Consider the following 24,515-nt stretch of genomic DNA (forward strand, 5'->3'; position numbering starts at 1 on the left):
TGCTCTTCAGATGCAGGGCCTCACACTTGGTTCAGAAGAGTGGCCATGAAGCAGCAAATGATGCTGACTGATCTCTTGCATTAGTGGCTTCTGCCTTTGGGACTGGAATTGATTTTCTGCATTTTAGAGCATCATCTTGTCTTGGCTTTTGGTTGAAGTCAGATGCGGTACCCGTTTTGTATAAGATACAACCTCAGCCATGGGATTCAGTCTTCTTGACAGAGGATAGATTTGATGGCATAAAAGGTCTTTTTTACCACAATGATCTATAAACCATGGAAGGGCTTCCACATATAAGCTCCTTCCCCAAGAGTACACTGGTACTATCTGACCATTAGCTGTATCAACAGAGACCCTTCTCAATAACTCATCAATTAGTTAGCTATACAACAACTACCATTTGCAGCAAGAATTGCTTATTTTTTCCTCTTCCACTTGCTGAGAAATCCTAGGTGTTAATTATGTACTCCTATTAGTCACATACTGGATGGGTCAGCATCTGATGTGTGGTGTGGCTTTGCTGAGTGCTCAGTCAGTCATCCCAAACATGCCTACAGGGCGCCACCAACAGCCTTTCCAATCCATGAGGGTAAACTACAATCACATTTTCCAGACCAAATCCCAATACTTTTGTATCTTAATTGTGGGGCAATAAGGAGTTCTATCAGGCTTTTAGAAATCAGAGGAAGGCCTTTTAGCGCCCCAATGTTACTCACTGGATATTAATATCTGTTCTTAAAGGAAAGGCTTACAAGTAAATAGTGCATTATAGGTAGCAATCTCTTGAGTTTTTGCTCATAAATAGAAGCCTATTTTTAAAAACTGTAGAGTTATGTATTATTTAAAATGCTGATATGGTTAACCCTGGCTAAGTAACCATGGCTGACTACTTAAACATTGGAACATGCCAGTGTCAGAATGATTTTTATTGAATGTCCTATTATTCATTAAATTCTCAGAACATTGGCAAAAATGTAGAGTTTGGCTAAAATCATGAAGAATAAGAATTTTCTAGATAGATGAGTAAGAACAGTACTAGCATGTTTTATTCTGTCACAGCTGTTACCTGAAGGGACCACTACAATGGCTGTAATAAACCAAGTATTAGAACACAATCCTAAGATTGGTCATTCATAATTATATACATATGAATATTTTTAAATAAATTGGCTGATAGCGGTCAGCTCCAGGATCAGCTCAAAAACACACCATAGATGATCAAGGGCAAAGGCTTAATCCAGTAACGATCCTGGTAATCACCATTATTGAGCTCTCACTAATCCAACACGAGGTGCCCTGCTATTTTATTTCTATGTTCTTGAGAGGTCTCCCCAGTTTAGCACTCAAATTTATGCTCAGTCTACAGCCAGAACTTATTTTAAATATTTGTATTAAATAAATAGTTACAATCTATGAAGGAGACCCAGGCAAGAGGCATTACAAATATTGACCAAAGTCCTACAGCTATTAAATTTCAAACCTTCACCCACCCCTATTATAAATCCTGAACTATTTCATGGCATCCTACAGGCATGTGTGTGTTTGACAGTCTGTGGTCAACACAAACTACGTAGGCAGACGTAACTTAGAAAAGATTAGCAGTAGATGGACCTAGAAACAGAGACCATGACAAGTTAGTATGTACATCAAGATATAATGGGTGTTTCTTCTTCCATGATTCAGTGTCTATCATAAGAGAGCTCAGAGTCTGGTAAATTTAGCAGATGCCTCATTTGAGGACAGAGATAAAGGGCCCAAACCCAGCCATGAGCAGCTCTAACCAGGACTGGCAGGAGTATGTTCTTAACACAGACAACAGGGCACTCATGCCCAGTGCTACCCAGAGTCAAAAGCACATGCTCTCTGTCCTTGTTGGTATGACCTGCACAGTAGCTCACACACTGGTCAGGACATATTTTCAACACAGGGCACACACATATCTCATGGAAGGGTGGGGACCAGCTGTGGATAAAGTAGCCTATGGTGGCGTCTCCTCTTAGTAGCTAATCCTCTTTTGGTTGGTGTGAGGAAAGAATAGAAATCAAGGTTAGCCATCCACATGGGAATGGGGTTCCAGAGCAATGGTAGAAAATCTTAGTGTAGCCGGTCATTCCACTTGCTTCCTGCTTTGCTATTCAAACACTCACTTCAAATGAGTCAAGGGAATAAAAACTGCATGACAAAGCATTCTTTGGAAATAATTCAACTTCAATATTTATTTTAAAACTGTATTGAATTGTACTGGAAGGAAATTTGTTAGTTAAGTCAGATAGACTGATTTTTTTTTTCCTTTCTAAGAGTGTGGCAACATTTATTATTTCCTCTCTGTGTGGGGGCTTGATTAAAACTAGAAAATGAGACATTTCCCATGGTGTAATACATTTAGAACGAAGTGGCTTAGACTTGAAAAAAAAATTTTAAGGGACCGATTAGAATTTTCTATTACAGAGCTTATTTAACATATTTTCTTTAAAAGCTGCATTTTGGACATAGAGATGATTTAAAAAAAAAAAGCCATCCAACCTATTGTCTACTGCACACCAGACCTTCCTTCCAGAGGGGTTTGTTCTGGCTTCTACGCATAAGATGTGTGATGTCCATTTTAAAATTACTAGTAGAGCCTGCTATTGACCATCTAATTATGCCGAGTTCCATTTATAAACATAGCTAACCACTAAGTTTATGGAGACTTTTTGTGCTGCTTTAATAGGATATTGATCGGGAGCATAGTTTGAGTGGCCTGCCATTGAATTGTGCAATGCCAAACAAAGGCAAGGTCACAGTGACGGTCCGTGCTGGGGCTGCGGTGCACTTTTTTATCATCGTCTTTTTTGTTTCTTCTTTTAATGCTGAAGCCCAAATGGTTTCTTGCTTAAGAACATAAATTGTATAAAAAAATTAATTTCTGTACCACTATCATTGTTACTGTGTGTATTAACAGAGGAGAGAACCAGCAGGTTGCCTGTTCAGACTAGGAAGTTTTTAAGTCATCTTCCTTCAATAAAGGTAGAAAGAACTGCAACATTTAAATGGTAACCCTCAAAAGGTAGGGCACCAGGGACTTCTCATCTGAGCCTCACTTCCTCATTAGTCTTTTCAGGTGAGGACAATTTGTATTTTCAAGTTTGAGCTAATCTCTACCAATGCCGAATTTTCTTACTGTGCCTCTTAGCTGAGTTAATTCTGTCCCAGAACATCTGTGTGTCAGGTTAGACTCGATCCATTGTTTTTTTGCAAAACGTGTGGCCTGAAAACCTATGTGCCTGGGTATGGGCATTGGAAGCCATACCAAGGATTTGAAGAAGAAGTTTTAAATGAACTGTATTAGGAACTCCCGTGATGATGCTTGTGTGAGAATATCAGCAGTGCACATTCCCAAGGCAGGAAACAGCCGCTAGGGTGCCACCTCATGCCAGGCTGAGGCACAGGCCCTGTTCCATTCACTGCCACTCTCCATTGACAAACAACTCAGGAACCCCGAAGTCCATGGGGTAGCCAGGCTTTGTGGCAGAGCCAGGGCAATTCATCTGCTGGACTTTAATAGAGTCTGCAGCCATGTCTCAGGAACCAGAGCACAGGCTGAGTAGCTGAGAGTGGTTTTCACACCCAAAGACTCTAAGGCCAGCCACAGTGTACTGAGAATCCTGGCTTTGCAGAATTCCAGGGCTGTGAAGTCATCCCGAGCCACCAAGTTTACTTAACCCTTGCAGCCAGTTTGGGTGTACAAACCATGCTGGCAATCAGAACAGCCAGAGCAGAGGCACAATGGCCTGTGTGTGTATCTGTGGTTTTTACTCTTTCCCACTGAGGCCTTTAAGGTTTCAGAATCTCTCCAGCAACTTCAAGGAAAACAGTCAGCACTTTAGAAGGAAATGAGCAGGAGTGGAGTTTGGGGCAGAACTTTTTGAGTTCACACCAGGAGGGACATTTGGCAGCCTCGGAGCACATACTTTGAGGAAACGTTGGCACAAAATAAACAAGAGTGGGTTTGACAGAGAGCCCTTGAAGTAGCAGCGACATTCAGCAGCCAGCAGAATGGGCTCTCCTTGGCAGCTCATGGGAGGGGCCGATCTGGAAATGCCTGTAGAGGGCTTTGTGTAATAAAGCACCATCTCAACAGATGGCTCCTGTCTCCTCCTTCATGGGATTATGCTAAAACAACCTCAGCGATTCGGAACCACAGTCGCTCCTGGGAGCCTCTCCCCTATACTGAATTCTTCTTTTTCTCTGGCCCAGCGTGCAGTGGTCTGTGTTTTCTCCCTCTTGTGGAACAAGGTAATAAATAACTAGAAGTGCTTTCAGATGGTCCTGCCACGTGTGGAGACGGGCCACAGAACAAATCCATACTCTCAGCTACAGCGTTTCCGTTGCCACAGTTCACAAACATTAAATGATAAAGACAAAAGTTAAAGGGTGCTGGAGGGAGGCAAGGGTGAGGGGATTCATAGCTTCCTGCAGCCCTCATGGGCCAGTCCGAGTCCTGAGTCCAGAAGGTCCTTGCATCGGATCCAGACATTTATTGTCAAATAGCTTGGCTGTCTAGTCTAACTCTCACCTAGGAATTTGTGAGGCTGAGTTTCTCTGTCATTGCCACCTTAGAGGTGGCACTATCCCAGACAAACAACATCAGCAAAGTTATTTCAGTGATTCTTCATTTGCAAATACTGAAATAGCACTCCTGACTCTATCACAGAACCTCACTGGAATCCTGGGGGAAGTAAATATTTTTACTATCACATGTAGAAGGCTGACATTATGTATCTGGAAAGAGAAAGAGTTTAAAACAAGGGGATTGTTTCTGAGTAATATGAAGTCTCCACACTGTACGAGGTCACAACTAGCTATGATTGTGATGAGGTTGAAGAACAGGTCAGGCTGGGGCACCAAGGAACAAAATTCAGAGGGATTAAGGAAGTCTGATATTAGGTATATTACAGTAATACTGGTATACAATACCGGTATATTAAGGCCAGTAAAATACCCACATGAGAGGCAAAACAAAAGAGAGATCCAGGAAGGTGTGTGTGTGTGTTTGTGTGTGTGTGTAGTTTAAATAGGCATAGCACAGTGCTTTCATGGCTGTCAGATGACATGACCCTGCTTGATATATAGTAGTGGACGTGTGCTCTTACATATTTGTGGAGACACTTAGAATAAGTAACAACAACAAAAGCACAAGAGTAAACCCTAATGAAAATTATGGAGTTTATCTAATAATTGTGTATCAATACTGGCTCACCAACAGTGAGAAATGTAGCATGCTACCCACAGTTGTTAATAACTGGGAAATGGTTAGAGACAGGACATAAGAGACTCTGTGTTTTGCTATCTGAAAACTATTAACCTAAAGGACTGCTCTAATATATGACTTTTTTTTTCCAGGACTGGTGATGTAGCTAATGGGTATGGAATTTGTCTAGCATGTTGAGAACTGGGTTTGATATACAGCACCTGCAGAATTAAAAATACCAAGCCTACTAATTGAAAACAAAATCATACTGAAAATGAATCTAGGAGAATTTTACTTGTTCCATTTTGCATTTTAACAATCCTTCCAAAAAATGTATTATAAAGTAAAGATACATCACCCCCAACAAGAAATGATTAACCAATCAAAGCCCAGAACCCACTGGTCTATTTTACTCTATGATTGAGTTATAGAAGCAATCACAACGAAGGCCTGTGGGAACACGATGCTCAGTGTCTTTGAGTACCACCGCACTGTTCATCTCTGAAAAGAGACACAGGCCCAGCCACAGGAGCACCAAGTGAAGCAGTGCCTACATGTCTAGCATGAAGTACAAGATGTACACTTGGTAAATTCTCACTCACATAATTTGTAATATTCAAATTGAACACACAGGACCTTAGCAATACATCACCACTTAGCTTATTTCTAATTCAAGGATGCAGAATGTTCCTCATCCTTATTTATCTGCAATAAAGTCCCATACAGTCCTAAAACAGAGGCTTAGCTCTCACAGGAAGAGAAGGAGCGACATAGTTCTGTGAGGAATGGACATAGACTCAACTTATTTATGTAGTTTGGATGATATGCTCTGCTGAGTATTTTTTTTGTCAACCTAACACAAACTATGTAGCTGGAAGCTATGAAGCTGAAGAATTGTTTCCATCAGATTGACCTGTGGGCATGTCTGTAGGGCATTTTATTGATTAATGATAGATGTGAGTTGGCCATGTCCACCATGAGAGGTATCAATCACGACTGGGTAAGTATTCCTGGATTGTCTAAGAAAGCAGGCTGAGCAAGTCAGTAAGCAGCACTCCTCTGTGGTCTCTGCTTCAGTTCTTGCTTTGTCTTTCTTTGAAGACAGAGTGTGACCTGCAAGCTAATAAACCCTTTCCTCTCCTAAGTTGTTTTTGGTCGTTTTTTCATAACAGGAAGAGAAACCTAACTAGGGCATATGCCTTTGAGAAAGGCTTTCAGGTGGAGGGACAGAGCTTGGGAATCCCTATTGCAGTAGCCAAGGCAATCTATAAAATAAACCTTGACAAACTTAGATTAAAGATCTACAAGGAAGAGAGGGTCTCTGGCATGTAGTTGACCGGTTTGGCCTGAAGCCATGGTTTAGCTGATGCAGCCCGGTCTGCTCTTACCAAGCAGTTGCAGTCAGCACAAGGCCATGTGTGAGTGAGTCCTGGAGTGATAGCACAGCAGTGTGCAGAATCGGAAAGCATTGAGAAGCTGAAGGATGCTCACAGTGCCAAGCCTTTGCTAACCAGCCCCCTATACAGGCACAGGAAAGAATCCAAGACACTCTGCAATCTTAGCCCCAAGGGCAAGCATCCCTTCTGGCAGTCTTGAAGGAACATGTAGAATTCACTTGGCAATCATGCTGCCTTAGACTGAGTAGAGGTCTAATCAATCTTGGATATAAGACCTGAAAGGAAAATGAGGGGAGGGAGGAAGGGCAAGAGGCCAGGGATGGTTCTGAGCTGTCTGGCCTCTTACAACCCCCAGACCGTGGAGCTCTGCTGGTAATGAAGACTAATGCAAGCATTTGAGTGGCCAAGGCAGAACAAAATGGACTAGAGCTTCTAATCTTAGAGTAAAAAGGATTTCTTTTTAAATCAAGGCTATGCTTGGATCTCAATAAATATACTTCCTTCTAATGTCTCAATGACTGATACGCTTTGATAAGACATACTCTTTATGTGCTATTATTAGTAAGCTAATAAGAAAAACATAGAATATTGACCACCTTCAATACATATGCATTGTTATTTGTCTATGGCCAGTAACTGGCTAATCCACCATACACTAACCAGGGAAGCACATGTCTTCCTGTTCAATAAAGTCATTAAGTTCCCCCTCAGCTAGTACTTTGGGACACCCTTCATAATACCGCCAAATTATCCCCACTGCAGGCCATCACTTGCTACTGCTATTGCTTCCCCGTGAGGATTCTGCCACTACTACCCATTAGTACCTCACCATCAATGGCAGACTCCCTGACAGTCAGAATTCTAGCATACACAGTTGCCTTCCCACCACTTACCTGCCTGGTCTTAAGCAGAAGATTTTCTCAAACTCCTCTGAGTTAGTCTCAGAGTATAGATTGTGCAGCTTAGAGTACAAGCAAGACACACTGAGGCTCAGCTGAACCACTTACTGCTTGACTCGAATAAATGACTTTAAGGATAAATGATCCTAAGGTTAGCTCACCTGGAACCTTAGAGTTTGTTGTAAGGATTAGCAAATGATGCTCCTCCCTCAAAGGCCTAGCACAGTGCTTAGCCAATAGCAAATGTTCAAGAACACCTGGATTTTCCTCTAGTCCCATATCGTATCCTATTTTTTTGGACACTAAAGATTCTTCCAGCCTGTGATGGCTGAAACAAGAGCTGAAAGAATCCAGACTCGGAAGATCAGGCTGGCTTGACTTTTGTGGCATCTCACGGCCCATTGGTTTACTTGGGCATCCTTGCAAGCCTGTACCACATACAATAGGGGCTACAAACTCCATTTCATTCTCTAAAGAACTTGACGCTGCTTGAACATCATGTTTAACAGTATACATTTACCTACCTTTAGGCAGATAAAAGAGTAAAATTTTAATATTTGATGTTTAATTTCACGTTTAAACTGAGACTAAGAGCAAGTGGTCCTTGTAGGAATGCTTTTAAAACAGAGATGTTCTGGAAGGAGGGCGACCGTGTGCATGAGGTGTGGTGACTGTCGGGAGAGGAGACAGAGAGACACAGACAGCCGGACTCCCATGCTTTGTGCACTGTTTGGGTTACGCCATAACAAACATACAATCAATGGGCCTTTGATCAAAAGGACTGGGCGGTAGCACGAACTCTTCCATCACTGCTGTAGTTGTTATCGACAAGCTGGTAATGACCATGCTGTAATGTGCCACTCATACTAAGAGCATTAGCATTGCTTAAAGGTCAGAAACAAAGTCTCTTAAATGTAGAATTCCTCAGGAACCAGAGGGAAGACTCAAGGTCTTCTAAAGCCAAGTTCACATGATGGACCCAGGACTATGCCTGACATTTGACATTGGTCCTTACCATAATGCCTCACATTAAAGTTCTCAATTATTCTTGGCCTAGAAATACTGACTTTTTCAAACAAACTAGTTGGTACAGTTCGTCTAAGAACAGAAAGCGTGCTGTGAAAGTGGTAAAGCCCTATGAGAACAAACACTGACTGAAGGCAAATTTGGACCAAATCAGAGCAAAACTATACTTACTTTGTGACACTCTTACTAGCTCAGTCACACTGAAAACACCTGATGTGACAAAGCTGTCCTGGAAGCCCAAATGTCCTGCGGAAACAAAAACAGAAGAAAGCCAACTGTCATAAAGAGAAAACGTGAAACAACACAAGTAAAAGTACTCATCGAGCTATGAACAAGCATATGAGGTGTAAGCACACACCCGGGTCCCTCTGTGCTTCTGTTGGGGGCGGGTATGGTACAGTCATTTAGTAATAGACATAGCTTTTAGGTTGGGTCTGGAGGCTGTGGAGAAGCTTTAATGTAACAACTGGGTGATTTGATTTTTTGACATACTTAAAAAATTCAACAGGAAGTCTGAAACAAAAGAAAAGAAAGAAAGAAAGAAAAAGAAAGAAAGAAAGAAAGGAAGGAAGGAAGAAAGGAAGGAAGGAAGGAAGAAACGGAAAGAAGAGAGGAGAGGAGAGGAGAGGAGAAGAAGGTATGGGTCCAGAATCCCTAGGAATCAACCAGGATAGCCAAGCTCCAAAATGCTTTGAAACATTCACCACAGAAAATGTCTGGTCAGGTTTATTTGCTTGTTCATTTAAATCTCATGAGGTTTGAAGATACTCCATGCTTTTCTAGAGATCCTATAGAGGAAACTTTGGAAAAGCTAAACAGGAAATGCAAATTCAGTTTTTGAAATATGGAAACAAATTATTTTGTATACAAACACAAAATTGTATTTGTTTAGAGAAAAGTAGTCTTTGTGTTGGGCCATTTTTTGAAATATATAAATAGTTCAAAGTTGTTTCATCTTTGATTTTATGTTTGCTTCATTCTAGCTGAATATAGTGACTTTTCTCTAAAATATCCGATTTTGTATCTATGCAGAAACATAGTACAACTTCATGATGTGCTTAGAAACCAGCTTACAAATGGCAAGGGATGCACAGTTTAAGGTGCTTTCCATTCTTGCTTCTACAGCTTTGATTCTGTGTATCTTACAAGGCATATTCTACTGGAGAGATTAGCCTGGGAAGCCAGTCTAAAGTGTAATGCACAGGAGCAAGTGTTAGCTGCAGAGAATTAAACAAACAAACAAACAAACAAACAACCTTTTTTTTGCAATAAGACACATATCTTAAGAAATTCAGCACAAGAAAAGGTAAATCTGAATGCACAGCACCCTATAAGTAATGCACATGCTTCATAGACTCTATATTTCATTCATTGTTGAGGGGCAGGAGACTAATAAGCATTAGAACACACACACCAGAAAGCTCATTAGATGCCATGTACGGAAATGTACAGAAGCTATGTTTTAGATGGACATTAGCAGTCTATGAGTTCTTCTTTTGATTGCAAAACAGTTTTAAATAAAGAAGGTTTTTTTTTTCCTGAGTTTTAAGTTTTTCAGCTAACTCTGCTATAACATACAATATCTATGGTACTAAAAGTAGTTCTAAGTATTAGGATATATAGCAACCATAACCTGCTGTTTAAAATGAATCAGCAAAGGTTCACCTTAAAAGTTCTTAAGAACTTTTACTTACCAAAGCAACCCACAGTTGGGTACGTACCTAAGGGCTTTTGTTTGGTAAGTGCCGGAGGTACTGTCCCTTGGATTAAGAGAACTGAGAAGAAGAAACTTATAGCAAATAAATAAAAAAATTCCCTTAAAGAGGTCTTGTCAAAACAGATCATAACACTTCTATTTTACTGGGCTCCATTAAGATCGCATTTATCCCACAGACCATAACAAAGGAAATCCGGCCTCAGTGCACACGAGTGTGGGCTCAGTGCACACAACAACCAGAAAACTGCAGTGAAATGGGAAGTGCAGGTTTGAGCATCTCTCTTTGTTCCACAAGTTACGGGCTGAGACTCGCTCTAATGTCAAACCCTGAAAGCCCATATTTTAAGGAAAGACTAACAATAATTTATGAACAGAGTAGATATAAACATAGACCTTAATTCTGCCAATCCAAAGTGAGTCTATCTTGATGACTAGTTTGGGGGAGAGCGACCTTTGTTGTCACTTTCTGAGTGAACAAATTTGTGGAAACTAGATTCACCATTGGGATTTCTACACCTCAAAGTAGGTAGTGAATGTATGTGAATAAACAGATAAGTGAACCTTTCAACCAAGAATGCTCAAATCACTTCCTTCTGCTAAGGTCCCTCCTGGGCTTCAAATGTTTAAATTAAGCATCTACTGGACAATCTATCCAGATATCTCTTAGGTAGCCTTAGATCCAATACGTCCAAAGTATTCATTGTCCTGTGTTTTGGTGGCATGCTTACTCTAGTTTTATACAATGACCTAATCCCATTTGTCCACACTGACTCAGCTCCCAGTCTACATTGTTCCACTATGCATGATTCCATGTTCCTGTGATCATGGTGAGGTTACCCCCAGTTCTCACCACCATGATGGGGAGTCTCCAAACCATTTCTTGTCTACTATCCATTTATTCATTTTGGTATCCTCAAGAATCCATCCTCTAATTTGAAGCAAGAACACTCTCAATGGGAGGTAGATCTGACCATTCATTCTCTTAAGACTTATTTACTAAGTAGCTAACATGTGCCAGGTACTGTGGTAGATCTGTGATCCCTAAGATCAGAGAATCTGCAGTTTAGCCATAGAGACAGCTAAAACTGTTTAACACAAATTAGTAGAAAAAAGTATAAACAGTCTAAGTGACAGGAAGAGAACTCACAGCAAGAGCATTAGGAAGGAAAGTGAGGGAAAATCTTTCCTAAGAGATGCTGTCTGAAACATATTGAGAAGACAGAAAGCAGATGAGCACTTTGGCAGATGAGCAAAGGCTTTGAGGTAGGAGGGTGGTAGGTGCAGAAGACACTGAGATACATCCAATGTATTCAGCGCACACTGGCTTATCAGAAACCTTGCATGAGTCCCACATGTGTAGTAGCATCAACTCCTCTTGTGGGTTTGTCGTTCTTCACCTGTCTCTCAGGACCAAGCTCTCCTGATACCTCTACCAACAGTCTGCCCTGGCTGACCTCACTTCTGGAAGGACTCCTTTCTGTTTTCAACACTGACCCAATGTGCTGTGCATGGCTCTAACACAGTAGTTGGCACACAAGATGGCAAGCCCCCTTTGCTCATATTGAGCATGCCCCCTTTTGAGCTGGCAGAGTCTATTCTGTGCCATTGTTGCTCCAGCTCGAGGGAAGGTACTTGGCAAGCATGAAGTACTCCAGAGAGACCCTGAGTGAGCAGAACTCAAATCAGCCTAGTTTTTTTTGTTTTGGTTTTGTTGTTGTTGTTTTTTAAATAAAATAGTTACAGAATGTGTTTGTTTCTCAAATGTTTTGTAATAGAGTTGAAATAAACCAAGGCCTAGAAACTAAATCATCCAAAGAAAGCCAAGTCATCCACATTTATCCCTTCCAAACTGAATGAGACCAACACAGGGGAAAAATTTTCCATGTGGCTTCTACAGGAGAGGGTACCATTGATCTCTCTGCTAAGAAATGCCTTAGTATGTGTTATGGTTTTCATTCTAGAACACTGTCTTAGAGAGCAAATACAAAGTAGCATCAAAGAGTGGGATTTTTCAATGGACACAGACACCTGCCCCCAAGAAATCCCGTCTCAGACTTAAAACTAGAATCAAGATGGCTGAGAACATCACTGCAAAGATAATTCACTCTTCTATTAACAGCCTTTGTCTTGGTGTGAAGCAGAAGGTGAGTGTGTGAAGGAATGCCTGAAAGCCAAACCACACAAACAAACGTGTACTCTCCTGGTAGCATCTCTTCCCAGTATAAGTGAATTATCAGATGGATTTTATTTATAATTTGTCCCTGACAGACGTATGGTTTAGGCAAACACCCTTAGGTGACAGCAATCAGGCAGAAAGCCTCAGAGATGATGGAAGAAGCAAGATGGCGGGCATAGTTACAGTGCAACCTGAGAAGCCTATTCTCTCACTCTCACACATACCAAGTCACAGAGATGACCTGTAAGGAAATGGCGCGAATCTGGTTGCTCAGCTTTAATGCAAGATGAAGAAGTAGAAACAAAAACCAAAGTTAAGTCTTAGTGGTAAAATTCAGATGTTAGTAACACTAAAGATCTCTGGGAACTCTGGAACTGAGTAAGTTCAGTAAGCTCTGGAAAGGCTTTGAGGTCTCCATTTTGAAGAGGGTCTCTTAGCAATGATTTGAAAACACAGATCCCTGTCAAGTATGCCTAAGATGATGCGTGCAGACTCCTGGATGATCTGGCTCCAAGTTCTGAACTGAGGTCAGAACTTTAGAGGAGACTCGAATAGGAGCAGGTCTCTTTTATTTTTATATAAGATGGCTACTGTACCATTGTTCAGTGAATTCTCAAGTAGAACATAGGCTTCACATACCTGGGAATCAGCCATTCTCAGTGTGAGGGGAGGGGCCTTTCTGGAAAGGCTTAACGTAAAGAGAAATTCTTTAGAATTTCTTAGAAGCCGTGGTTCTTTTACCTCAATAATGTTAGCAATTATTTCAGAAAATACTATTCTCTGGAAACCAAATCTCATTTTATGAGAGGACTGAACATCTATCTTCCTCTGAATGTTAAGACAGGACAGTAAGAGCTAGATTTGCTGAGATGTGGCAACTCTACTGAACTGCCTAGAGGTTGGGGAAGGGAGCCAGGGACATGTCATTTTGAGGGCTAGCCATCAGAGAAAGCTGACTGTCTCCGCACAGGGAAGTCTGTATCTGAGGAGGACACAGTCAAGACTGTATGTAAGACCAGGTGTTTCTCACGTTCAGACACCAAGGCCCTCCCTGTCCTGAGTGATTAGATCTCATCGGTTACGGATGTAAATTGACTGCGGTGTACAGACAGCTTCATTAGAAGATGATTTCCATACACAGAGAAACCCTGTCTCGAAAAACCAAAAAAAAAAAGAAGATGATTTCCATTTTTTCCTCTTCTTAGTAATTGAATCTCCACCATTAGTAAATCACAGGCTGAGAAAGGAACCTTTCCGGACCTTGTTCCTCGGCCTCTGGGAAGGAAGAGGGTCCTTTATTTTTACCTTATCCTCACTCCAGCAGAAGTCTAGATATCTTGAGATGTGCAGCCACTCTCCTAGCTTTTCAGAGGCCACTAGTTCCCTAAAGAAACCTCCTCCCTGGGGTTCACTTCCTTCTTCTGATCGCTTAACAAGCCACAAGTGCTTGTGAGATACACCTGTATGTATTTCGTATGTGCTCAATAAATAAGGCAAAGTTAAACCTTACTTTGGCCAAAAGGCCAAAAATCAATAAGGTGAAGTTATAAAGGATTTCTATTCCATTTGTCTTATGCCACTAGCCACTCACTTCATTGGCATCAATCTGACCTCTGTCAATAAACCAGAAGGTCATTGTTGTAGCTTATGAACTTAGATCATCAGAGGGTTCAGCACAACCCCCTTCTATGTGTGCCCTATTTGTTCAGTGACTTAGATAACTTTATATAGTGGGCTTCTATTGCAGCATATAAATTACTATGTTATTATTGACATAGCAATAGCTACTCCTGAACTCAATTTGGGTATCTCAGAAAACAGGTCTTTAAGGAGTTAAATGGAAGTATAAACGTCTATGGGTTCAAATAAGGCCAAATTCTAACCTTAGCATAATTTATGACTTATATTTTATGTAAGTTGTATAATAACTAAATTATTTGCCACTCATTGGAGACATTTGTGATATTTCTAGTTTTTGGAACAATTCCTTGTATTAAGAATATGAAGAAATCACACATCTATTTGTAAAGACACAGAAATGATATAACACATTTATTTTCCATTGAAAGTGACCTAGTTGAAACAAACCAAGGCATATTCTATTTGCTATAGTAACTTTGCATGTACCCAAGCCATAACTACTTTTTCCTTCTGAATTTGAAGTGTCAAAAATTAGGGTTTGCAGACCAGTTCCAGTCTGCAAACATCTGCTCTACCAGCCATGTTCTGACTTTTGTCATATTTCAGATGGGGCGATTGTACTTGGACACGAGCTTTTAGATTTACCACATCCCCTGGACTTTTCTACCACACATATCTGCTCAGGCAGTTGGCTGCAAGGCCTTGTAGGCATATGTATTTGTGATACCTGCCAAATGTCAACTTCCTATTTCATTACTAGCATAGTAGAGGAAGGACAGTGTATGATGGTCAGGTTCCATCTAAGTAAAAGCCACCATTATTTCGTGATTTGAGTATATACATTTAGAGTCCTTAGCCACATGGGTAAAGCCTCTCAGAGAATCTCCTTTAGGCATTTGTTTCCAATATGACACAGACATGCTCTCCCTTTTTTGTGGGCAAAAGTGCCTTGCCTGCTACTCCCAGTTGTGTTCTATTCTCCGTATTGGGATTCCTTTCAATTTTCACCAAAATGCATTATGAAGAACAGCCCCCTGAAATGTTCTAGCAGAAATAGAAACAATGCCCAAATATCTATAAACCAAAAGATTGCCTAGAAAACTGAAGGTGGAAAACAGTATTAAATTCACAAGGAACATTTGCAATCCAAAGTCTTTCTGTCTTTAATAAATGTCCTTCCTACGCTTTATCTTACTATTCCCAGTAATTTGGCAGGGGTAGGATTTATTTGGGGCAGGTGTTTGTCTATAAGTATATGGTGTACACCACTCCTCCGCATCTCTCCCTCACATGGGTCATGTGCTAAGGGGAACCTGGAACCTGACTGAACGTTGTTACCGCAGAACTGAAGGACACTCCACAGTTTGCAATTACCTTACTGAGTCTACATCATCAGGAAAATGGATTCAGGAAGCCCCAGGTATTACAAAGCAAGGGTCCTTCCTGAAGAATATTTCTGTAGTCCCTCTGTGGGTACTACTCAATTTCATCGAAAGTATAATCTGTCTAGTATTTGCTATGTTTGGTACTTTGTTGGAGACTAATTTTAAGATATCTAATTCCTATTGCAACTGTGTGGCTGGCAATATTATGATTTTTATAGAAGCAAAAGCTGAAAATTGAGATAGTCAGAGATTTTCCTAAGATCATTCAGATGGTGGGAGAATCAGATAAGAATATGTATTATTAATTTTCTCTACATAATATTTTATTTTTTAATCTACCACAGGTAACATATTTAATATTTAGTTTTTGTATTAAATATCAGTAGCATTTAATAAACTAAATTTGATTAACTGAGAATTTCAGATAGAGTTTATTGTCTGAATTCAAGGACCATATTTATTAGCAAAACATCTAAAATTCAGAGTAATTTTTTTAACTTATTGATATGTTTGTGAATATTTGATGCATGACATCATGGATGAACCTAGAAACAGAAGGAAACACCAAGGCCAAGTGGAATGACCAATACTATGTTTTGACAAAGATATTTAGATTAATAAAAGTCAAGTGCTTTTTAAACAATCCATTAAGTATGTGTTTCTTCCCCTTAAATTTCCAAGCACCTCAATTTTGTCCTTTCGTAAAGGCAGAATAAATCTCTTCCATTCCACTATCCATTCCAGGCTGAAGACACTTCCACTCATTGTTTTTTGCTTTTCTTGTTTTTATAATAGTAAACTAACTTCCCTGTCTTCCCTAAACGTTTAGACCACAACATAAATAAATGTTTTGCAAGTGAAGATTTGTTTAAGAACAGAGGAATATTAACTTTTGGCATAATGTTTTCAAATATGCCATTAAAATGTAAACAAATGGAGAACAATTTAATCAACTAATTTCAACCACTATCATTAGCATAGAGCAAGCAATAGGTTATACATTTGATTTTTTAAAAAATTAAATTTGATGGGTTTCAGTTTATTTTGAAATGAACCTAGTTTTGAAGTAAAAGGAGGATTTGGACAAAACTTATTGCTTTCATGTTCTAAATCAAAACTGTCTATACACATGGACAGTAACAACTGGTAATTGACAAATGGCTGGAACTATTTGTAATAACTTCAGCCTCTACTATGAACCCTTGCATATATTAGGGAAAAATAAGGAAATTTATTCTCTGAATACATCCGAAACTGATTATCTTAAATGAAACAGACATGGAACTGGATCACCCGAGGGCTACCCTGGTTTATGAGTATAAAACAGCAGAAACCCTTCATGGCCCATCACCCTGCCTTTCCTTTTTGGGTCTAATTCATGTGGCTCTGAAACCATTAACGGAGCTCAGCTTGCTAAACCATTGTAAGATACGGGCAATGACAGGGAGAGATGGTGGCCAGCAGCTACGTGCCAATTTTAAGACACTCAAAACTGATTTTGGCTCACTAAGCATGGATAGAAAATCATTGATGAACTGAAGCAATACATTGTTAAACAATGCTTTCAATTACGTTCCCAAGGCTACAGAGAAAAATAATCTAAAGAGATATTTTAAACATAGGGATATGTAGTTTTCCAAATAACATAACATTAGCTAATACTTAAGATCACAAAGTTTCCACTGTCTGTGCACTTTGCTTTGTACTATTCTTGCAAGAATTACACTATCACTAATGCCATAATTTGTGGTGTTTATTCAATCATAGAGTCTATGTTATACATTTCTGCAGGAACCGTTGCAGGTTACAAATCATGCAGGCCACGATACTTTGAATTTGCTGGCCTAGCACAAACACAAAGTATTTTAGAGGTACTAGATAACTCCTTGTGAAATATAACAGAATGAATTAGACTGTTCAGGCCACACCGGGTAAGTACAATGAAGGAACACTTTTTAAGACTTTAAAGTCATGTAATACAATTCTAGGCTGGATTCTTCTTGTTAAAGAGAAGTAGCATGGGAGTGATTGGAAGAGAAAAGGGCCAATATTTGACAACAGAAATCAGCATAACCTTTTAACTGCAGCAGCCATGGGTGACTGCCCTTCGACCTTGGAAGATTATGTGGGATTTCAATGACAACAGCTGGAAGTGAGCATGTGTGAATAGAGGACAGATCTGAGGCCCGCAACAAAAGGCCAGCACAATCTGGGCCCAGATCACAGCACTGATTAGAAATTGTTTCCTGGTCCTGGCTTAATAGAGTGTGTGATCAAGAAAGTTGGGAAGGTTTTTTTTTTTTCTTAATAATTTTTTTTCTAAGCAAGGAATCATGGATGGTTTTCTTCATCCCCCATTTTCTTTCCTAGCTGTTCAATTCAGATTCTTGTATGAAACAGGCCCACAGAGACACAGTAAAACTTTTTTTTTTGCATATTGCTTTTAAAAGACAACAAAACTTTAACTTTAATAATGCTCTGCTTGAATGTTTAAAGAATCTCTACCACGGGCATTACTTTGGGAACCATCACAGAGAGCCGTGCACGGGTGTGTTCACATACACAGTGGCAGGGACTGTGGGCGAGATGGGGAAGAAATTAGAAACTATAACGTTATCAACGTTCTCTATGACTTGAACAGTGTAGCTCATGTCACACAGCCTCACTTGCTGCATCCGGATGAATGAACGCCATCCACAGTTACCTTTTTGTTTCTTGCCATGTAAACTCCTGCTACTGCGTAAGTACTTAATGTTTTCACCCTTTTCTTTACCTTACTTCATGAATCATTACCAATGTTAAGTCTGTGGGTGTGTTCACCACACCATAGGCATATAAAAAGATGAATTCCAAAGTGGTTATCCTAATCTGGCTGATACAGGGACGGTGGCTCAGTGATACAGTCATTTAAATTCAGGAAACCCTCATGTCGCATGCTGAAGCACACACATGCTGACACACACATGCTGAAGCACATACATGCTGCACACACATGCTGAAGCACACACATGCTGACACACACATGCTGAAGCACACACATGCTGACACAAATATGCTGACACACACATGCTAAAGCACACACATGCTAACACACACATGCTGACACACACATACTGACACACACATGCTGAAGCACACACATCCTGACACTGTATACATGCTGACACATACATGCTGACACACACATGCTGACACACACATGCTGTCACACACATGCTGACACACACATGCTTAAGCACACACATGCTGAAGCAGGTGCACTGTCACTTCTCAGTGCTCTGACACCACCAAAATGATGCCACATGATGGTTGAAAGCTATGGCTTATTTCTGCTGTTTTGGTTTTACAATGTACTCCATCTTAACCTTCCACTGCTCTGGGTTTTGCTAATTACTCTTGTTGGAATATTAAATTAGCAATTACTTAGCTTCAGTAGAGGTGGCCCTGCAACTATGCAAATAATCACCTGTGTCTGGCAAAAACCTACCTGGCTGAGTGGTGTGGAACAAACAGGAGTTGATGGCTTAGTCTTCCAACTCAAACTTGGGCCATCTGCCCACACCCTTCTATAGCAACTGTAGATGGTGGCACTATCTTCCAACTCAGGCATGGGCTATCTGCCCACACCCTTCTATAGCAACTGTACATGTTCTTCCAAGGGAGCCATGGGACAGAGTGTTTTTCAGAACAGACCGAATCCATTTACTGTTTCAAATTTCTATAAACAGAGTATTAAGGAATTCAATCCCCAGAGCAACTATATGGGTGTTGGCCTTAGTTCCATGGGAGTGTCTGCCAAACTCACATATTTGTAGGACTATTGGTTTATGTTGTCCTTTGCAGCTTTCAGAGAAGGAAGGACCACTACATGTGATCTTAGTTCACTCTAGGACTGGGTCCAGCTGGTGACAGGTACACATGATAAATGTTCCAGAAGGCTGACCTGATTTCTATTGAAGAGAGTGTTTTGCTAAGAACATTCCCTCAAAGTGTCAGCTTGCAGCAGAGTCCCAAACCTGCCAGTGTCTGCTACCATTGCTAATGAAACTTTACTAAGTGAAGTTAGTTTTGCTGTGTTAAGCAAACTTCTCCAGTATTAACTTTTAATGCATACATATTTTAAGCCTAATTTCAGATGTGCAATCATCAAACATGCTACTTGTGATAGTTTTTAGCTATTTGTATCTTTTCTTGTATAGAAGGCCCAAATGTTCACTTACTTTGCCATTCAAAAATTATGTTTGCAAGGTATTATTTACACATAGTAAGGTAGGAGATGAACCATGGATGTGAGAATCCTAGATTATACTGTTAAGCTCTAATTTCTTCACCTGTAAAACAATCCTAATGTTTGTATCTGCCATAGATGGTTTGCTGTTAAGAATAATGATCTAGGAAATTTTAAGTGTTTAGCAAAGAACCTCGAATATAGAATGTTACAGAGTAGCTCATATCATGAACCTTATAGATATTATAATGGGAAAATATTAGTTACTTTTGTCCTTCTGACATAGAATATTCACATATGTGCATAAATGAAAATATTGATAGTCTAACTTATTTGAGTAAATTTTGGGGTGAAAGAATTCCAAAGCAAGTAACACAAAATTTGTTGAAAACAAACCTCCTGATATATTTTACTGGCTTGTTCCAAAATAAAGGGATTCTAAATTACTTTAAATAAGTACAAATATAATCCCTAATATGATCGTATTTATTTGTAAGTACTTATTTGTAGCATTAAGTGCAATTTACTTTTTAAACGTACATAGAGTGCATTTTTCTGACAGAAGACTAACTTTTTTCATGAAGAAAGAAAAACTATTTTCCCTTCCTTGGTTTTGCTTTAATGTTTTTTTTAAGGATCTGATTTCCTGAAAACTCCTGTTGATATCTAAATGGGTCCATGTTGTTTGCGATAGAAAATGGGTATTTAGAAACGAATTCTTAAAATATTTTTCATATAAAATCCATTTGCATTTTTAAAATGAGAAATGCTTCTGATGGTTTAAAATGGGTAGGATATAAGCAATTATTATCATATTAAGTGAGGGACAAACTCGGTTTTGTTAGAGCCTTCACGCTTGGGTTCCATACCTCAACATAAACAGGGAGCTGTTGGAAAGCTTCACCACAGATGGGGTTCTTGATTCCTTACAGCTCAGAATCAATGCTAAAAGAGTCTGGCTTTGAGGCAGGAGGATGATCGACATGCTTCACTTCACTGACTTTGATCACTGAAGCTCTCTGGGATGCAGGCGGTCTCCTTGATTTTAGGGAGCAGAACCTTTGTTCTCACAAAATAGACTGAGTCTCTTCTCAGACTCAGCTGGAAGACAGCATGCTCACATTCTCAGAATTACTGCACTGCTTCTCATCAGAGCCATCAGCAGTTTGAAGGACACGGCTTCCAGAGTGTAGAAGGATGCTGTTCACTGCAGGATATAGCACCCTGCCCTCCTACCCCCCACCCCACACAGTGGTCTTCATCACTGACTGCTGGCATTTCCCTAGGAAAACCAAAAAGGACCTCACATTTTGAAACTCTTCCTTACCTCTAGTGGAGAAATGCTGCCTTCAGACCTCATCACGTATTAAATACCGAATAATCTTACATGCAACTATCTGACACACTGAATCCAATGCTCCAATGTAACCTCTCAGAAGCCAGGCATTAAAACTCTACAGCTGCTACAGAAATCTAAAATAATATGTAAAACTGGGAAGGATACGTGCACTCTGCCCTCTACTCACAGCACAAAGAGGCAGTTGAAATGAGACTGAACATAGGACCAAACGACTTCATGTTCCTAGTGCTAGAGCAGACTGCCACTGTGAAATGGAGCCATCCAGGCTACCAAAGCTGCATGATATCAAACAACCAACAAGTCCAACGATGGCCCAAGCCACCTGTTGGTGCAGCACTAGGGTAACACCTCCAGCTCTCTCAATGTTTGCCGTCTCTAGTCATTCTGAGGTTTTAGAGAATACCTGTCATTTTCTCAACAGTAAGAAGTAAGGTCAGATGCTCAGGGCATGAAGTCCTTCTGTCCTATAATTACAGTAGGCTAACCCTATTGTAATTGAACACTATTGTTCAATTTCTGTCTCTAACCCAAGGAAATCCATATATCACTGCAAGGTTGCAGAACAGTCTCTGATGAGGCAGGAACCCTTGTATGTGTGCACACATGCATGTACAAGTGCATGTGTTTAATGCCATTTACATCCTAAAATACCATCACAGAGAAAGCATGTTCTAATCAGATGTAAACTGTCAAGGACACTTGAAATGTCGCTTGCTACCATAGGCATTTCTGTCTCTAATCTTAGCAGCAGTACTAGGAAGGACCCAAACTATGGCTAACTCGAAGGTAGAATCCCTCTGGCCACAGCTGATGAAGTCAATATTATCCTGCAACTCATATGTACACAGGTAAGCAGGATCCAGGACTAATTTCTGGGGTTCTAATTACCATCAAAAGTGTTAGAAGCCTCTTGTGGTTTCTTTTTTGAGGTACTTTAAATATTTTCCTAAATTATTTTTGACAGCCTAATTTAATTTGTTCTTTCAACAGACACTTACTGATGTCAACCTATGCATACATAGGTCGTGAACTCAGAAACTAACCAATAAACTGTGAATTCCTCAGTCTGGTAAAAACACCTTTTCCAGCAGATGCAATGAAGACCTTCTGATATTTCTACATGTGGGGAGTTTCGACTAGTTCAGAAGCATTGTTTGCTGGAAAACCAATCAGCCTCAAATCATAATTCCATACACTGATTACTAGGGGGATATTTTTAATTTCATAGCTTACTATTTCTTTTATATAGGTATGAGTCTCACTCAGTTACCATCTTTCTGATCTGCAATAAGCGAGCTCCATCTTCATGAATCTAGTTAGAATCTTTGCTGGATCCCTTTTTGCTCTGGGTACTGTGGAGGCAGGAGGCTATGTATGCTGGACTTTTAGGTATCTGCAGTCCAGTGGGAGGGAGGCCATCGGGGAGTGGGTACAGGGAAAGGTGCAGGGCTCATAGGGAAGACGCAGTTTCTGAGAGGACCGGACAGGGAAGGCTCACTGGAGGCTCAGCAATGGCCTATAGGTGGACAAAACCCCGCACTATTAGCTATGCAAAGGTGAGAAGGGGTGACTCATCTCTTCATGTGTGCACAAGTGAAAAGAGATAGGTTGTAAAAAGAGGGCTTACATCTTCTGAGTACTCTGAGCCTGATACTTATCTCTGCTTTGTCTTGTGCCATTTCCTCCTTCCTATAATAGTCTTGATTTTCAGTTAAAGCAACAGAGTACAGCCTTACAGTCTTCAGGCAAATAATTCAAGGTCATATAGGCAGTGACTACCAAGCAGGATTTCAACTCAAGCAATTCACTCTCAGTTACGACACCATCCCCAAACTGTGTGATAGGACATTAACTACAGAGGCCCAAGCCTTGGAGATGAATCAGAAGATGAAGCCACAGGCAGGATAACAATGCTCTCATCCCTGTGCATGTGTACATGCCTGGTCTGGCCTACAGATAGATAGTAGTTTGTTTGCTTTTCCATACCAGATGATTCTACTCCAACAGAAAGTTCAGCAGTTTATCCCAAGACAACTTTGTCCTTCACCATACCCTGTAGGAAGGCTACTTCCTCCTCCTTAAGATCAGGAAACCTACAGTTCCTCACAGTAGCCACTCTTCCTGAATGCCACTTCCCTTCCCCGTGCAGCAGCCCCATTGTACATAGCTTTATCTATCCTTACCCACTACTTACTTTACTGTTTTTCTTCTCAAATGCACAAGATCAAAGCTATGCCATCTTAGTAGCGAACACTAAGAGAGAACTGTAGAAAGTGGGGAAATTTTTTAAAAATATGTTTTATTTGTTGTTTTGTCTATATTTGTTGTTTAGCATCAAAATGAGATTCTGAAGAAAATAAGCCTTCTCATAAAAAAAAAAAATGTCATGTGAACTTTATTTCCAGGTCAAAGTACTGGGGAGGTGTTTAGCAATGAATTACAGAAGGCTGCTATGACCTGTGGCCTGGAAAGATGGTGCAGTCAGTAAAGTACATGCTGTGCAAGCAGGGGACGGAGTCTGGAACCCCAGAGCCACATAAAAAGTCTGAGTAGGGGCAGGAGGATCCCTGGAACTTGAGGGCAAGCTGGTCTTGCTAAATTGGTGATGCCCAGGTTCAATGAGAGAGCTGGTCTCAGGAGAAACTGGACCATGACAGAGGAAGACACCTAAAGTCAGCCTCTTAATTCTACATGCCTGGACATCCACTACTATGTTCATACACAAATGTTCACACACGGTGCAATGCTGCATGCATCCATGTACACACACACACACACACACATACACACACACACATATGAGAGAGAGAGAGAGAGACAGAGAGACAGAGAGACAGAGAGAGACAGACAGAGACAGAGAGAGACAGAGAGACAGAGAGAGACAGACAGAGACAGAGAGAGACAGAGAGGCAGGGAAGGGGGAGGGAGGGGTAGAGGGAGAGCAGAAGGAGAGAGAGAGAGAGCAAAATCTACAAACTCATTTGGGCTTTGAAATTAAAATTAAATTGGGAAATAGAGAAACCTAATGAGGCCCCTGGAGCCATACTGAATCACCATTTTGGTCTGAGGGCTCTTGAGGGATGTGGACTTTTGCAATGGCCACCTGTGTACAAAACATGAGGGAAATCACAAATCTCTCCCATGTCCAGGGTTCACCTCTTTGAACTCTCCTCACCTCCCAAAGAGCACATCCTTTATGCTGTGTGCCCCGACATAGCTGGTGTATCATTACCCGTGAAGAGGGCAGATTACCACACAGAATGAATGACACACAGTTGATCACAACTTGGTGGCACTCCACCTCTAAACAGAACCCCCCGAACTTTTCTTCTCCACTAGATAAAAAGACTTCCATGAGGGAGAGGTGGGTACCCCAGCACAATGTGCAAGCCTAGCACTGGGCACATATTCACAGCTCATTTTCACTGATGTCTGAGGCCCTTGGAGCAAGTAATG

The 24,515-nt window shown here is 40.6% G+C and overlaps 1 protein-coding gene across 4 annotated transcripts in view; it reads right to left on the reverse strand.

The window, feature by feature from the left end:
• Nfia (nuclear factor I A) overlaps positions 1 to 24,515 on the reverse strand; it is a 344,375-nt gene that overhangs the window by 110,992 nt on the left and 208,868 nt on the right. For all 4 annotated transcript variants that reach the window (XM_028778787.1, XM_028778786.1, XM_028778788.1 and 1 more), the window contains exon 4: positions 8,724 to 8,798. In XM_028778787.1, coding sequence (XP_028634620.1) covers positions 8,724 to 8,798 — 75 coding nt within the window. The remainder of the gene's footprint in view (positions 1 to 8,723; positions 8,799 to 24,515) is intronic.

Source organism: Grammomys surdaster, unplaced genomic scaffold, assembly GCF_004785775.1.
Source record: "Grammomys surdaster isolate TR1022 unplaced genomic scaffold, NIH_TR_1.0 341, whole genome shotgun sequence".
Taxonomy (NCBI): Eukaryota; Metazoa; Chordata; class Mammalia; order Rodentia; family Muridae; genus Grammomys; species Grammomys surdaster.